The sequence below is a fragment of the Durio zibethinus genome, chromosome 1, assembly GCF_047325235.1.
Source record: "Durio zibethinus cultivar Kanyao isolate XHJ-2024 chromosome 1, ASM4732523v1, whole genome shotgun sequence".
Classification (NCBI taxonomy): domain Eukaryota; kingdom Viridiplantae; phylum Streptophyta; class Magnoliopsida; order Malvales; family Malvaceae; genus Durio; species Durio zibethinus.
The window spans coordinates 38294074-38309621 of record NC_143162.1 but is presented as its reverse complement, the minus strand read 5'-3'; the positions used below and the strand labels follow the sequence as shown (position 1 = coordinate 38309621).

The 15548-nt window shown below is 34.0% G+C and overlaps 4 protein-coding genes and 1 non-coding gene across 8 annotated transcripts; 3 read left to right on the top strand and 2 right to left on the bottom strand.

The window, feature by feature from the left end:
* Positions 1-63: 63 nt before the first annotated feature.
* LOC111312917 (WUSCHEL-related homeobox 8-like) lies at positions 64-2322 on the bottom strand. 2 transcript variants are annotated; one of them, XM_022913663.2, is made up of 3 exons: positions 1889-2322; positions 541-942; positions 64-376 (listed from the first exon to the last, which is right to left on the bottom strand). In XM_022913663.2, the coding sequence occupies exons 1-3, from the start codon at positions 2088-2090 to the stop codon at positions 324-326; spliced, it is 657 nt and encodes a 218-aa protein (XP_022769398.1). In that variant the 5' UTR covers positions 2091-2322; the 3' UTR covers positions 64-323. The 2 variants fall into 2 exon arrangements, with proteins under 2 accessions (XP_022769398.1, XP_022769396.1); XM_022913661.2 differs by having other exon boundaries at positions 64-412; positions 1889-2317.
* Positions 2323-4218: 1896 nt separating this feature from the next.
* LOC111312918 (high mobility group B protein 2-like) lies at positions 4219-5819 on the top strand. Its single transcript, XM_022913664.2, has 8 exons — positions 4219-4312; positions 4419-4467; positions 4583-4690; positions 4915-4972; positions 5068-5112; positions 5203-5283; positions 5376-5465; positions 5558-5819. Exons 2-8 carry the CDS (start codon positions 4427-4429, stop codon positions 5573-5575), a joined length of 441 nt encoding a protein of 146 aa, XP_022769399.1. The 5' UTR covers positions 4219-4312; positions 4419-4426; the 3' UTR covers positions 5576-5819.
* A 141-nt stretch (positions 5820-5960) lies between these two features.
* On the top strand, positions 5961-9885 carry LOC111312916 (uncharacterized). 2 transcript variants are annotated; one of them, XM_022913657.2, is made up of 4 exons: positions 5961-7221; positions 7489-7830; positions 8701-9048; positions 9154-9885. In XM_022913657.2, the coding sequence occupies exons 2-4, from the start codon at positions 7756-7758 to the stop codon at positions 9511-9513; spliced, it is 783 nt and encodes a 260-aa protein (XP_022769392.2). In that variant the 5' UTR covers positions 5961-7221; positions 7489-7755; the 3' UTR covers positions 9514-9885. The 2 variants fall into 2 exon arrangements, with proteins under 2 accessions (XP_022769392.2, XP_022769395.2); XM_022913660.2 differs by lacking the exon at positions 7489-7830.
* LOC149520634 (small nucleolar RNA snoR101) lies at positions 7804-7867 on the top strand. Its single transcript, XR_016326597.1, has one exon. It is a non-coding gene; the product is annotated as a small nucleolar RNA snoR101 (small nucleolar RNA).
* An 886-nt stretch (positions 9886-10771) lies between the features above and the next one.
* LOC111311438 (uncharacterized) lies at positions 10772-13085 on the bottom strand. Of its 2 annotated transcripts, XM_089741461.1 has the most exons (6): positions 13069-13085; positions 12205-12385; positions 11938-12124; positions 11647-11853; positions 11155-11346; positions 10772-11059 (listed from the first exon to the last, which is right to left on the bottom strand). In XM_089741461.1, exons 2-6 carry the CDS (start codon positions 12285-12287, stop codon positions 10925-10927), a joined length of 804 nt encoding a protein of 267 aa, XP_089597587.1. In that variant the 5' UTR covers positions 12288-12385; positions 13069-13085; the 3' UTR covers positions 10772-10924. The 2 variants fall into 2 exon arrangements, with proteins under 2 accessions (XP_089597587.1, XP_022766552.2); XM_022910817.2 differs by lacking the exon at positions 13069-13085 and having other exon boundaries at positions 12205-12800.
* Positions 13086-15548: the final 2463 nt, after the last annotated feature.

The following is a 15548-nucleotide window of genomic DNA, read 5'->3' as shown; positions in this document are numbered from 1 at the left end:
CCTATAATATTTTTACTTGTATTGCTTGCGGTTAGGTTAAAGACTTCCTACGGAGAAGGGAAATACAAACCAAACATATGTGTATCAACCATGTAATAAGCTGAACTCAAAATGGAACTCGTAAATCAATCATAACTTAACTTGCTTAGCTAAAGAATAATACCATGATCATGCCAAAAAAGAAAGGCAACTTTTCTGGAATTAGATCATGTTGAGCTTGATTCTTGAGAATTTTCTGCGGGTTATACACTTCTTTCTCAAAGGGCCTCTCTAAATCAACTCCAACAGGTTCAGTCCAAGCATGACAAGAAATCCCCAAAACTTCATCCAAGCAAGCCAAATTGTTCAACTAGATTATTATAAGGATCATAGTCTCCTGAAATTCCCGCATTACCAATCAAGTGATCAATTCCTGCTCCCCCAAAAAAAAAAAAAAAGTAGAAAGTAGAACTGAAGTAACTTAGTTTTGATCCAAAACCAACTGCTTCATCTTCCCAAAATCACTATATTAAGTATTTGAACCAATAATCATTTTAGTACCTGTATCAGAATTTTGGAAATAGAATCTTTCAACCCCTTTCGTATCTATAAACTCCAGACTTTCTGGTTTGGTCCTTTTCTCTTTTGTACCCAAACTTTCTGCATCCGCTTCTCTTTCTGCATTGCCGTTGATTGAACCTGAGGCCTGTAGCTTCCTTTTTGAACGAGCACGCCTGTTCTGAAACCAATTATAGACATTTGTTTCAGAAATTTGACCATGTTGGGCCAGTTCAGCTGTTATCTCTTTGATTTTTTGCTTGCTTGGAGTCCCATTTCCTTGGTCGTATATACTCTCCAGAATTTGAAGCTGCAATGCTGTTGGAGTCCAGCGCTGTCTAGCTGTGATCTTGTGGGCAACAGAGGCCGCTATTGGATCACAGTAGAGATTTCCCAACCTTATTCCTCAACCACAGAAAAAAATCAATACAGTCAGTAATGAGAAACAATCTCAGAATTTACAATGAAGTCCTAAATCATTTCACTTAAACACCATAAACAATCTATTTTGACTATGTATACAAGAAACGTACCAATACTCCTCATAGTCTAAACATCATTACCAGTCCATTGCTAAATCTGTATCACAAACAAATCTAGCCCTAATTAAGTATTGAAATATTATAACCACCAGTAATTAATTAGATACTCACATCAGTCTTCATTTAGCAATGAATGATCTTAATTATTGCCAGATTTTAGACAAAAACAATTTGGGGAAGGGATCAAGGGAAAAGAAATGCTACTGACAGAATTAAATCGACTTCTGTTGTCCTTTTTGCATAAATAAACTGATTATTCATCCATAAAGAAACGTACCAATACTCCTCATAGTCTAAACATCATTACCAGTCCATTGCTAAATCTGTATCACAAACAAATCTAGCCCTAATTAAGTATTGAAATATTATAACCGCCAGTAATTAATACTCACATCAGTCTTCATTTAGCAATGAATGATCTTAATTATTGCCAGATTTTAGACAAAAACAATTTGGGGAAGGGATCAAGGGAAAAGAAATGCTACTGACAGAATTAAATCGACTTCTGTTGTCCTTTTTGCATAAATAAACTGATTATTCATCCATAAAGATAGAGCCATGCCTGTCAGCAATTTTCTCATGCATGCTTCTTATTCACTGGCATATACTTCGAAATTACAGGAAATATAAACATAATACAAAGAAACTCCTTTAGGCTTTAACTCATCTTGGAACATGATAAAAGTCGATGGACAGAAACATCAATCAAGCATTGACTTCCCCGTGCAAGGCAAAGAAGTACAGAACCAAAAACACAGATTAGAGCACACACACGCACTCGAAGGAGAAAAGCCAAAAAAGAAAAAAACCAGTGAAATCCTGATGGGCAGACATGGCTTTGTGCATCTCAGCAAGCTGCTCAGAAATGACCGCATAGGCAACGATCTGTTTCCTCAGTTCTTCCATCTGTTCATCAGTCATCACCTTCCCGCAAACCCCATTCTGAATATGGTACTGCAAATACTCTTCTCCTTGTCGTTGTTGTTGCAATTCTTGATTTTGCCACTCCATTTCCCTCTCCTGTTAAGGCTTTTTGCCTTCACCAGGCCACTTGTTTTCTGCAAAGAGTCGTACCCATACCGTTTGAATCACTGTTTCAATTTATTGAGGAAGAAGCGGCACCAAAGATGGTAATTAGTAGCTACCATACAATACATGATAAGAAACCGAGAAATTAATGGAGCAAAAAAAAAAAAAAACGCGTAAATTAGCGGCGAAGAGAAGGTTCTTCGTCATTCGGGTTTGCCCCAGCGCATTTTAGTGCCGGGTCGCGCGGGTAATTACGACTCCTGGTAGCCGTTGGAGGGTATTTCCGTCAAATACGTTTGAAAATTGAATTTTAGTTTCCAAGTAAAACTAAATGACCAAAAAAAAGAAGGCTGAAAATTCCAAATGATACTAAATTTATTTTACTTACCTTATTAGAATGTTTTCCATTTTTGGTTGGGTAACTTGACTTGGTGGAGAAGCCACGAAGCAGAAGGAAAGGTGCCAACTGTCTCAGCTATGCCAGCTTGATTGCTCTGCCTCAGCCACACCGATTATTGAAATTTTTTGCTACTAGCGATTTTGAATCTTTCTTTCAAATTAGAGTATCATGCATGTATAGTTACTGCTACAGATAGCAGAACAACTTTTGCTTGATTTAGGGGTGGTATCAACAAAGAAAAAAAAATTAGCGTTGATGATTAGCTGATTTCAAGGGCAGCAAATTAGAAAGAAAGAAAGGCAGACAAACACTTTGATCCTGATGAATGGGTCCATATTGCTTCACAGTGGCAAAACACTCTTATTAATGAAAAGAAATCAAACAAGGAAAAATAATGTGGGAGATTCTTTGAAAATTGCTGGAGGTGAGGTAAAGCCAAAAAGTTTGGTCCGCCTAGCTAATAATATGGACAAAATGTACTTTAAGATCATTTATTCCTTTTTCCTAGTAGATTTAGTGTGTGGTTCACATTAAACGTGGACATGAGTATTCATGTGCTTTTGGTCATAGAATAAAAGTCCAAAACTCAAAATGCAAACTTCCCCTCCCTCAGCTCATCAGAGCAATCTCAATTGAAGAAGAAGAAGAAGAAGGTGATTCCCGGCCTTCTCACTTCTCACAAGATGGCAAGTTTTAGTCTGTCTCACAGGTCGGTTTGATCGATTTTGAGAATTCTTCATTAGTTTTATTGTACTAGTACATATGATTTCCAAATCACAAAAGGAAATTGTAGTGCTCCACATGAAGTGCTAGTTTCTCTTATCGTTTCTCTTAATAATTTCCCGTTTCATGATGCGGCTGATAACAATTGTGTATAAACATGCATTAGAAAGAAACTATATATATAATTAATGGATTAATCAGATGCAAAATGAAAGATTACTTTTGCCATATATATCACGAGTTTAACACATACGGAGGGGTTGAGTCTTGATTGTATCATATCCAACGTCTGTATGTAAACGCATTAGTTATATACTAGTATATGTATTCTAAGCAATTTTTATATATAATGCAAGGACTTTTCCATAAGGGTACATGCATGCATTTGTATTACTCCCAGAGAACAACACAAGGTGGGTTTCTCGACTGGGGAAGCATCCGGCATTTCACCAACTGATCAAGGTTATTTTATAGATTTTAGACATTATTAATCAAAAAGTTCAAAGGGCTCGTTGTCCCAGACTTGCAAGAACACATCCATTGAATGAATCTCAATCATTTTATTTATATTGTAGGCAGGCTGTCCAGTAAATGTTAGAGCTAATTGGATTGGGCTCAGAAAAAGGCCCATTAAACCTCAATAATTTATATCGGGATGGTTGGGTGGGGGAGGCAGGGGGCAGGAATTTACCTATTTAGCCCAATGCCCAACCCAGGCAAACACGTCTACAAAAGGAAAGGAGGAAAGCGAACCCGAGTCTGCTGTGAGAGCAAAGAAGCACAAAGGAAACACAAAAGGGGGAGAGGTGAAGCTGGAAAGGCATAAACTTAAGACTCGCGTAGCCAATAACATAAAAGCACACAGATCGATGACGTGGCATGCAATATCCAATCCCGCCTAAACCCCCCAATTTTCATTTCGTCCGCAATTGAATTTCAATTTGCCCCAACTTAATATCTCCGCCTTGCGGCCTCTGAACTCCCCTCAATCTCTCACGTGTCTTCCTTTCTCTCTCTCTCTCTCTCTCTTTTATATTCTCCCCATTCTCTCTCTCAACCGTAACCCTAGCTTACCAACCAGGTATTCCCCTTCGATTTCCCTCGTTTCTCATCGATTTTTCACGAATTTCCCCCTTTTTCCTTCGATTTCTGTTGTATTTTTCATTGATCTGCGATTTTAATTACAGGATTCAACATGAAGGGAGGTAAATCCAAGTCAGATACTAAGAGCTCAAAGTAAGATTTTGTTTTTTCCTTCGTTTTTCTTTAGCCTCCTCAGACGGCGTGTTCTAAGATCTCAGATCTAGTTAACGATTTACTTTCCTTGTTATTTGACTTTATTTGTTGATAGGCTCTCCGTGAATAAGAAATCAACCACGAAAGCGGGAAAGAAATCCGGCAAGGCAGCTAAGGATCCAAACAAGCCAAAGAGGCCTGCTAGTGCCTTCTTCGTTTTCATGTAATCCTTCGCGATTCTCTCCTGTATTTGTCGGTTTTTCTTTCATTTTTCGTTTTGCTCCGTAGAAAATTCTGGCGTTTACATTCTTCATAGAAACTACAATTTAAGAGGTGAATTGAATGATTCTTCTTATGGTCAATGCAAAATTTAGCTTCGAGGAATGATATTGTTGATTTAATATCAAACTCTTATCTAATTCGATAATCTTGATTCCGTGATTTTAGGGAGGAGTTCCGTGAACAATACAAGAAGGATCACCCTAAAAACAAATCCGTTGCTGCTGTAAGTATGAGCAATATATTTTTTTTTGTTTATAGCCATATGTTTATTCCTTTTAGTTTAATTAATTTTGGTTTTTCTTATGGGGTCAAATTTAGGTTGGCAAAGCTGGTGGAGATAAATGGAAGAGCATGTCTGAAGCTGTAAGTATTTTACTGCTTTAATCTTTAAAAATGTTTCAAACAGTACATTCCGAATTTGTTTTCTGATTAATTTAAAATACTTGCATTTAGGAAAAAGCACCTTATATTGCTAAGGCAGAGAAGCGAAAGACTGAGTATGAAAAGAACATGAAAGCCTACAATAAGAGACAGGTAATTTTGTTTTATTTTTTTAAATTTAATTATTTGTTAGATTCTCTTTGTAATGAGCTCTAATAGTTCATGATCTTTTTTATTAATTCCAGGCTGAGGGTCCCAAAGATGATGACGTGGAGTCTGAGAAGTCTGTGTCTGAGGTGAATGATGAGGATGATGATGATGAAGGCAGTGGGGAGGTGATTTGCAATTTGGTTCTGTTTTTTTCTGCTATTGATCTTGTGGGTTATTGTGGACCTTGTTGAATCTGGTTTTTTCTCTTTTTATGCAGGAAGATGATGATGAGTAGGATGATCCAGGGAGGATAGTATAATCAATGTAGGCTGTGATAGTGTTTGATCATCTTATGTTAATGCTTTGATGTTTCCATGTTATTCTTTTAGATGCACATACTGTCATCTAAGGGAAAAATGTACCTCTGAATCCTGTTGGTTTCTTTTGCTTCAGAAATTAATAGTTGTAGATGGGAGATTTGCTGCTATATGTACTTTTGATTTACAGTTGAATGGCTTAGATAAATCCTTTGTAGAGCATTTAGTCGACTCACTTTATTTTCTTATCATAATACGCATGATGGTATTAGGTTATGTGGTGCTTGCTTCAATGTTTCTGGTTCATTTATGTAGATGATTCACATTGAACAAGTCATTTTGTTAGGTCTTTTTAACTGAGATGATAATAATGAATCAATTTGTGACAGGCTTGAGGTTTTTTGCTTCTGATAATTTTAATGGATGCTTGCCTTGTATGTAATTGTGGTTATTTGTTTGTTGTTTTTTTCTGTTTAGAGGGTTTATGGTGTTTGTTGATGCCTAGGGTTTAATGAGCGTGTTGACAATTTTCATGGGCGGCAAGTGAGTAGAATAATTCTTTCAAGCTAAACCTAGCGCCCCTTACAATGCAAACTAGAGGTTTTTAAATTGTGATGTCATTTGCTGCCATAGATTATTGTTGGGGCGGTAATATGCTCTGAAACGAGTTTCTGGCAATGGTTTATGTGTTTATCCAATGGTTATGTTTTGTGATGGACAGTGTATGTTAGAATACTTTATTTTATAGTTAATTCGAATTTAGTCAAAGGCAGATGATGATATACTTGTTTAGAGTGATTAGTATTCTTTTATAATGATATATGAAAGTGTTAGATGTTCCGTACCCAGAAAGTAAACAAGGGTTCTTGGAAAAAGAAAATAAGGGTTAGAAAAAATGTGCAAGCCGGTTTTATTTTTAATATTAACTATCAAATTTATGCCCAATATTTACGCTCAAAAAGTCTAATTTGACTTGGCCTTAGAGATACCTTATGGGGTTGAACATTTCGTTGAAAGAAATGTGTTGATGTGCCTCACGAAAGAGTCGTTTTGTTTGCCTTTGATTTAGTAAAAAAAAAAAAACTCCCTCCCAGGTTATAGTAATCAACCGTCCTTGATTTATGCAATTGAATTACTAATTGCTATTAGTTTCAAAAATCGTAAACTCAAAACATTTTTCCTTTCTGTTTATTTGATTTTAATTTTCTCATTTTATGCATAATGCTATTAGGAATTCATATTTCTTCAAATTTTTTCAACTGTATACCGACTATTTTGCTAAACAAACTTGGCAATAAGAGCTTGATCATTAACAATTGAACTTTTTAAGGAAAAACAAAGGGATGGAATAAATCTCAGTTTGTTTAAGTATTATAAAAAGGTAAAATTTTTTGGTTTATTTTTTATTTATCACTAAAATGACAATCTTCAAAATCGGCTGAGTGTAATGGGCCGGTTTGAGAAACCAATAGCATACAGGCCCTCAATAAATATTTACTTTGTAGATCGGCCCGGAATGTTAGTTAAGTGGATTTTACCGGTTTGCACTTGGTGCCCGCCTGCAATTTCCAATCAATGAAGACGAAGTTGATATCCATGTAAATGTTGGCGACTCCTTTAACAGGTTTCGTTTCATTAACCAATCCTTTGTTTTTGTTATGCTCTTATTCTCCTTCGTGTTGATTTTGGTTTTGTCAATCTTTGTAATTATTAAGTGATACCCACTCACTGCAATTTCGAATTAGGGTTTGGTAAATTCCATTTTTTCATCATGGCATTGCTTTCAGTAAACTAATGTCAGGGTTTAGGGTTCTTTTATCTATTATGAGAATTAGGAAATCTTTAAATGCTTAGTTGTTTATATTTGGGGCTTCTACCTTTTGGTTTGCAGGAGAGATTGAGAGGAAAGAGATTGCAATGCATGGATTGAAGAGTGCCCATGGTGAACCATGGGTGTTTATTGAAGTTCCCTTCTTGCAATCTAACCATATAATTGGTCTTTCTTTCTCGAAGATTCTAGATTGGTGCTTTCAGTTTTTGATTCATCTAATCATTGTACTAAACCATTGATGCAATCTTTTGATTGTCGTGATTAGTTTGGGACTTTTTTTATTTAGTTTTTGGTGGTGGGGAGATGGGGTGATTGAGTCCATGTTAAATGTTCTTAAAACTTTTTAATTGTGGTGCAAAGTTCGGGCACATGATGTTTTTACGCTTGATCTCTGAATTTCAGGTAACTACACCTGTTGACAAGTATATGAGCAGATGCTCTTTTCATTGTACCTTATATTACTACAATTGAACATTTTCTTGTCTTCTGGTCTTTTTTTTTCTCTTCCTTTTAAGAGAAGTGAATTTGGTATCTTATTTGTACTTAAAAGTGTGCCTGGCTGTGCAAAACCTAAGCCTATGGTTCACTTTTCCTAAATGACAATGAAGATGACACTATATCCTTTATACACATGCATAAAAGGAAGTTTTTGATCTTTGTTTGGATTGAATTAGTTGGGGGCCTCATAGGCTGTGGTTTATCAAATGTTTGCTCTGATATGAGTTTACGAATGTAATGGATTCATCAAATAATTGTATGAAAAGTTGTTAGATTACTTCCATTTTATTCGTGTGTATTAAATATTTTCTCTATTAGTATATTATATTCTTTTGATGGGTAATGCTTATTGCATAGAGTGGGAATGAAGTTGGCACCATTCTTCAACTTAGGCTTTATGTAGCGTAATGCTTTATTATATGTAGAGGCACTGAACGATGAAAAGGGTGAAAGCCATTCATAAACAAAAAGGTTCATTGTAAATGCAGAATACACATTCAGGAAGTGCCGATTTCTAAGGATGCACTTCAGTTTCTGTTAATGGGCAACTAGGCAACATGGGTAGCCATGTGGTTCATTCTTTTTTGTCAATTGATATGCATGAACCTGATGTTATTTTCGATAGCAATTTTATTTATTCTCTGAAGTATTTGAACTTAATGACTATACTTAATCCCTTTTAAGTACTTGATTATAGTTGATTTTTTCCAATATTTAGGTGTGCCTAATGCTTTCAATTTTTATTGTTGCTAATATCTTATTGATAATGTGCAGGTAAGAAAAATGGGTAAATCAAAGAATATTAATGTGAATAAAAGGGATGTGTTAAAGTGGACACAGCCTATGGATGATATCCTCATTGATGCTCTCTTGCACCAGCAGAGCTTGGGAAACAGGGTTGATAAGGTTTTCACTACAATGGCATATGAGAATATGGTGAATGAATTGCATCAAAAGATTGGGATACCAATTGAGAAAGGTCACCTGAAAAATCGTATAAAAACTCTGAAGCATAATTTTTATGAGTGTTATGACCTTTTCAAGGGCAGAAGTGGTTTTGCTTGGAGTCCAGACACTAAAATGTGGACTGCTAAGCCTGAATTGTGGAAGGCACTAGCAAAGGTTGGTAAAATATTCTTATTTAAATGATCTGTCTTATGTGCATGGTTATAGTTATGGAACTAATTTCCAGCTTCTGTTGTGTTGTCTTTTTATTTTGCATCTCAGTCAAAACCTGATTCAAAAAAATGGATGACTACAAGAATTGCTAATTACGATAAATTGTTGATGCTTTTTGCTAAAGATAGAGAAAAGAAGGATGGAGCTAAAGGTGGTCAATGGGCCAGCTCAATTGGCGGAGGATTGTTTGATTGTATTCCTTTGCAAGATGTACTTGGTCTAACTATGGAGGAGAATGACATGAATGATACCAGTCAAACTGATTCTCAGGCACCATCCCAGTCTGCAACATCATTGAAAGGGAAAAAACGTAAGGCCCCGAGAATTGAATTACTTGAGAGAGAGCTTAAAAGCATAAGGGAAGAATTAAAGATGTTGCAGATGCAATTAGGGAGGGGAATCTTATAGCAGAGAGAGGACGACCACGTGTTTACACAGAGCAGGAAGTTTTTGCAGAATTAGTTAACATAGGTATTGATACACAGTTGCGCTATAAGGCTTACGCTTTCCTCATTGCAAATGCGGGGAGGGTGAGAGCCTTGTTTGGTTGCCCAGCTGAGGAGCGCAAGGAATTTTTATTGCAGATGATGTATAGTTCGGAGGACTCAGCATATTAAAATTTATTTGCTAGTTAGGGCACTATGGTTTCTTTTTTTTTTTTTTTTTTTTTCCCACCTTGGAGAAGATGGTTATTAGGTGATGAGAAAAGGAAGGGATTGTACATGAGATTTTAGATAATTTATCATTTAATAATATTCAGATAGCCCCTTTTTTTGGGTATTGTTGGACTTTTCTCTTTTGGGAATGTTACCTGGAAATCAGTATGATAATAATAGTGTACTTCGGATATGATTTACCTGCTACATGGGATGGGAGCCAAACGAATATATTGTTTTACTTTAGTGGATTGATTAATATTTATTTGGTTTCCGGGAGACTGGCCAAGTCTAAGGAGGTTCGTAAGGAGGCAGAGGTGGCAGGATTTTCATTTGATAAACATACGTTATTACAATTGCCACAAGAGAAAGAAATAAGGTTAGGTTTTTGAATTTTAGGTGTTTGCTTCACCTTTTTCGTGTTCATATGTAGAGTATAAGTGTCTTTGTATTCAATATGGGATCTAAATTTTTAGTAGTATATAGTAATTTAAATCCAATGAAGCTCACTGCATAATACAAATGCACATGCCAAGCAACCTGTGCTTTGGACTCGATAAGGATTTGAAAATGAAAAAGGAAACCTACACCATAAAGGGGTTCCACAATGAAGCTGCACTTATAATTTTTGGACTTTCCAGTTCCAAATGGAACTGTTTTTTTAATTTTTCAGCATGCGGTGATTGCAAGATGCATTTGCACTTATTGGTTGAACTTAAGTGAAACATACATCTTAAATCGGTACTACTTGGGGTTTTTCAAGTGTTACGTCTAGTGCTTTTTTTTCCCTCTCTTTGTTGCCGGGGATTTCATGGTCCGGAGGATCTCTTTGAACTAAACCGAGTACTTTATTTTGGCTGATTGAATGCTGTCATTTTCTCTCCAAATACTCCTTGTGCAACAGCAATAGCGTAGAGGATGATAGAGTCGTTCCTTACCGAGCCCCTCTTTTTTTAAGCTCAAAAATCAGAATTCCCTGTGGAGGGAAATGTAGAAGTTGCTAAATGCAATTATTAGACACATTTTCATCCATTGTTTTATTGATTGTGCCTTATCAGGCATGCCTCACTACATTATAATAATTACATAAACTTAAAATGCTTGGCATACAAAAAAAAATAAAAATTGGATGAGTAAATCTCTTCTTCTGACAAGGACTCAATCTACTTGAGCTTCTGGATATGATAATTGACGGTTCTCTCTAACCACACATCCTTTTCAAGGTACTTCTCATAAAAACTAACTTCCCCACCAGCACGTATGGTCAACGCTGCAGTACTCCTTGTGCCATAAAGCCCCTGTATTTATTCCAGAAAACAGATGGATAAGTAAAAACAACCACTTTGTTCTTCATTATAAGTTGAGTTGAAGGAAGGTACAGTTGGAATTTTACCAGTGGGGTGTCCACTTCAACAAATACGGAGCTAAGATTGAACTCCCAGTCAACAGCACAAATGCCAGGTAACTTGCTTTTATCAGCTTTAACTTTGTCCTTCATAAGTTTTTCAACCATCTCTTTCACGTTTACTTCATTTTTACCATACTTATTGAGCATTTGTTTGAAGCTTTTACCCAGCCCCTGAGCCTGCAGAGGGAGGGAAGAGGACAAGGATCAACACTCCAATATCCATTTGCATTTGGGTATAACTTTATAAGAAGGATAACCAACCAAGAGGCATCCATCAACCAAGTCAAGGAAAAACCAAAGCGGCTAATCCTAAGTCAGGACTTGACCAACTCGTCTCCAGTAATTACATGAAATAATGGTCCGGAGAGAACAAATTTGTAGAGTTTGAAGTTTCATGTCTCAAAGAATTTCTTTTTATTTGCATTTTTTTCCCCTGTGATATCATATTGTTTTCTGCGTAAAAGAGATATAATCTACCTTATGCCAGGGTGAGTCGAGCTTCGCATTTGAAAGTACGTGAAGCCCTGGAGAAACCTGTTGAATGCTAATGGGTTCCCCCTTTGGCCTATTGGAGATATAAACCATTGATTTGGAAGGAATGTCAGCCAATATCAGGTTAAATCCATTGTATTGATGAGCGTCTGTCACCAGTTCCTCTGCAAATTCCATCGGGCTCTTTGTGCTCTGAAATAATATAGTCACGTTGAATTTATGCAGCAGCGCCACTTTCATTAGGTGAGATCGAACAAACTCAAAGAAATCACATACCTCCAAGAAAAGCACAGGAAGATCACCCCGGCTATTTGCTTCGGGGAGGGTATGAAGTTCCAACACATTGGTAAGAAAAGCTACCCTGCCTTGTCTTGAACATGCCAACCATGTCCCTCCTGCAATCTCATCTCTTCCTCCCAAAATCTCAAAACCATTATCCCACCATGCCACTGGCTTTGTAGGCCTTGAATACCATAAAGGATCCCATGGATTAATAAGAAAGAAAGAAGAGAATAATTGACGTGGAATGAAATGAAAACTTGCCTGTTGTGGTATTCATCTCTGTTTTGTAGCAGAAGAAGAGGATAGAGTGGATGAGCTTGCCAAAGAAAAGCAGAAATACACATGGTTCAAACTGCGGAGGCTACTAACAGTCACACTTGTGAAGGAAATGAAAGACAATTCGATTCAATTCAATAGTTTGGCTTGGTGTGAAACCTAAACTCTAAAACAAAGGAAGAAAAAGAAATGAGCAGAGAGAAGCAGATTATAGAATTAACTGCATTGTTTTGCATGCGGACTGACTCTATATATACTATGCAATTGCATTGCTTTTCTTGGAAAAAAAAATGGAAGGAAACTGATAATGACTGCTATTTTTCAGTGGTTAAAAGAAACAAGTGGCCAAACCCAAAAATGCTTTGGTTTTGCTTCTTGCATTATTGATAAGGATACCAACAATGTTGAATGGCTAATTAAATATTCTAAGGATAGGAATCTTTCGCTTTTAACTTTAACTGCCTATCAGCCAGGGATGCAGACTGTGGTAGCTAAAAGTTTCTTTCAACTTCATCAGTATATATTTCTAAATTTACTTCTTACTGAGATAATAATTCCTATGCCCTTTTTTTGGGTTTGTGATGTGTAACCAAAGGCATGAAAAAGAAAGATTTTGAAGGAGAAAAACTCCCAACCAAAAGCAATTGAATTCAAAGCATCCGATCCCTACAAGAAGAGGATGACATTAATGGATGACAAGGATCAAAGTTGGAATATAAGGATGAATAATAATAATAATAATAAATAATATAATTAAATTAGCAGCAGCGTGCATGAGTAAAGGGGAAGGAATGAATAATAAAAATGATAAAGCTATGAACAAAATATTTAATCTTAGTAACGTTTTACACGTGTCACGCCATTTAAGACAGACCGATCACCGGATTCGTAGGTAGTACTGCTAGGATAGGCGTAGGAAATGGTCGGAGCAGACGTGTATTCATATAAAAGTAGCCCCCATCCCCTGTCTGGAAACCGTAGGCGTCGCCGTTGTCAAAAGTAGGAGCCTTTTCCATTTTCTTTTGCGTGCTGAGTTGAAGAGTTATCCCACAATTTGTTTTGTTGAATATTTTTATCCTCCAATAAGAAAATATCTTTGTCAAAGGAAGAATTTTAATACTAGTAATTTTTTTTATTTAAATTCTAATTTCATTTATATCAAAGTGTTCTTTCATATTACACTGATAAAATTCTTAAATTTGAAAATAAAATAAAAAACGAAAAATATTTTTATATTAATTTTTTAAATTATCTTTAATATACTCTATGTAAATACTTGTTATCTGCTAATCTCATTTGCAAATTTTTTTTTTCAACAATATAAATATTGCTTGTATATTAAACTATTTGTTATATTAATATACTAAAAAAAAAAAAAAAATCTAAATCCATGTGCCGGGTTTCATTTGATTGTGAAGTCTTAACCGATACTTTTGATTTTAGTGTAGATTTAATATTACCAGCAGACTCTTCAATTTTAAAATGATCAAACCAGAAATTATAGCACTTAAATTTTCTCAACTTGTGTATATATTAAGCAAATTCTCATTATTTCTTTTAATGTAATATTATACATTTCAAGGGAATAAATTTTGCACAATTTTTAATAAATTTATACATGTTGATTGCTTTTAATTTCATGCAATTTATCTAATTTTTAATTGCTTTTCTTTTTTTCTTCTTTCAACCAAAATAACACTAGTATAATTAAATGGAAATCGCTTTTTTTTTTTTTAAATGAAAAATGAGAATAAAAAGAGTATTTGCTGCCAATTTATTACTTAACGATCTCAACGCCCAACCATTTTTGAGGCTTTCTAATTAAATTTTATTTGTAATTGCAATTGCCTCTCACGGCGGCGTAAGAGCTACCAGTAGTAGCAACAGCTACACGCCTTTTGATTTGATTCTTCTTCTTTTATCAATTCTTTAGATGGTAATCAAATTACCCTTTTAATAAAAGATTATAACTTTAATCGTTTTTGTCATAATTAGTATTTGTTGTACGAGAAATTTTATTTTTTATTTATTTTAAAATAATTTTATGTATTGAATATATAATTATATTTTGTATGCAATTTTAAAATTAATAACATACATATTAAAATATAAAGTTTATTTTATGGGTAAAATATATTAGAATAACTTAAAATTTATTAATTTTAATATTAATATAAAATTAAACTCTAAAAATAAAAAAATTTTAAAGAATAATTATATATTTCATATATCGCTATATATCATACAAACAATTGATATTAATAAAGTGCATATGTAAAATTTGTTTTATGTATATTAATATATAATGCGTTAATTAACTAGAAATTTATTATCTTTTAACATTAATGTAAAATTAAAACTCTTAAAAAGAAATCAATGTAAACTTTAAAGTGGTTATTAAAAAACGATTTAAAATCTGAAATTAATTTATAAATTTAATTTTAATGTTAAAAATAAAATAAATTTTCATTTAAAAAAACTATCAAGTCAAATTTTTATTGATAACAAATGTTTCCAAATAATTTCATCATGTGAGTCAACTCATTTTTTTAATATTATAAACAACGAAAAGTAAGAATATTCAAGTGTGTTATATCCTAAGCCTCAATCACTATATAGTTTAATCAATATCGCTTCATTTTATTTACTTCAAAAAATATTCTTAATTTTCAATGTGAAAATAAAACTATTCTTAATTATTACTATACAATATTTTTGAACAGCTCTAAGTAAGAATCATTGGCAACACATATAGAAATAATATCAAATTAAAAAGAATTTTAACAACAGAAAGAAACAATAAAAAAAAGGAAAATATAAAAGTCCCAGGTATATAATAAAAAAATTTGTAACATTACTAATAATAATAATAATAATAATTGTAGATTATAGATAGATGGTTGATTATAGATTATAAATATATATATTTATATATTATAGATAGATAGATTATGGATTATAAAATATGGATATGTCCCTAATTTAATGTGAGATGAGACATTTTTTGCCTTTTACGTTTCCGATCTTTTATGACAAACTATCATTACTTATATATATATATATATATATATATATATATAAATAAAAGATGTAGTAGTAAATTTAACATGCCATTCCAATAGTTAAAATTTAAAAAAGTGTCAAAAAAATATTGTATCCTCTTTGAATAGTGGAGGACTTCAGTTTAAGATTATCTACATAATATATTTTCTTTTATGGTCTATTTTTTCTATCAATTAAAACAACTATCTTGTGCATTGTATTAGTGGTTTATATATATATATATATATATATATATATAGATTTATTTATTTTGTCGAAAAAAATAT

What these genes read in the sequence shown, in the direction of transcription:
- LOC111312917 (XM_022913661.2), bottom strand. Translation starts at nt 2,090, where the DNA reads ATGGAGTGGCAAAATCAAGAATTGCAACAACAACGACAAGGAGAAGAG. An exon ending in TGCCCATCAGGATTTCACTG is followed by an intron (nt 943 to 1,888) that starts GTTTTTTTCTTT and finishes TCTGTGGTTGAG; the next exon opens with GAATAAGGTTGGGAAATCTC. An exon ending in TTTCCAAAATTCTGATACAG is followed by an intron (nt 413 to 540) that starts GTACTAAAATGA and finishes TTGGGGGAGCAG; the next exon opens with GAATTGATCACTTGATTGGT.
- LOC111312918 (XM_022913664.2), top strand. Translation starts at nt 4,427, where the DNA reads ATGAAGGGAGGTAAATCCAAGTCAGATACTAAGAGCTCAAA. An exon ending in TCAGATACTAAGAGCTCAAA is followed by an intron (nt 4,468 to 4,582) that starts GTAAGATTTTGT and finishes ATTTGTTGATAG; the next exon opens with GCTCTCCGTGAATAAGAAAT. An exon ending in AAGCCTACAATAAGAGACAG is followed by an intron (nt 5,284 to 5,375) that starts GTAATTTTGTTT and finishes TATTAATTCCAG; the next exon opens with GCTGAGGGTCCCAAAGATGA.
- LOC111312916 (XM_022913657.2), top strand. Translation starts at nt 7,756, where the DNA reads ATGTTCTTAAAACTTTTTAATTGTGGTGCAAAGTTCGGGCACATGATG. An exon ending in GCTTGATCTCTGAATTTCAG is followed by an intron (nt 7,831 to 8,700) that starts GTAACTACACCT and finishes GATAATGTGCAG; the next exon opens with GTAAGAAAAATGGGTAAATC. An exon ending in TGTGGAAGGCACTAGCAAAG is followed by an intron (nt 9,049 to 9,153) that starts GTTGGTAAAATA and finishes TTTGCATCTCAG; the next exon opens with TCAAAACCTGATTCAAAAAA.
- LOC111311438 (XM_089741461.1), bottom strand. Translation starts at nt 12,287, where the DNA reads ATGTGTATTTCTGCTTTTCTTTGGCAAGCTCATCCACTCTATCCTCTT. An exon ending in TTCCTGTGCTTTTCTTGGAG is followed by an intron (nt 11,854 to 11,937) that starts GTATGTGATTTC and finishes ATATTATTTCAG; the next exon opens with AGCACAAAGAGCCCGATGGA. An exon ending in TCGACTCACCCTGGCATAAG is followed by an intron (nt 11,347 to 11,646) that starts GTAGATTATATC and finishes CTCCCTCTGCAG; the next exon opens with GCTCAGGGGCTGGGTAAAAG.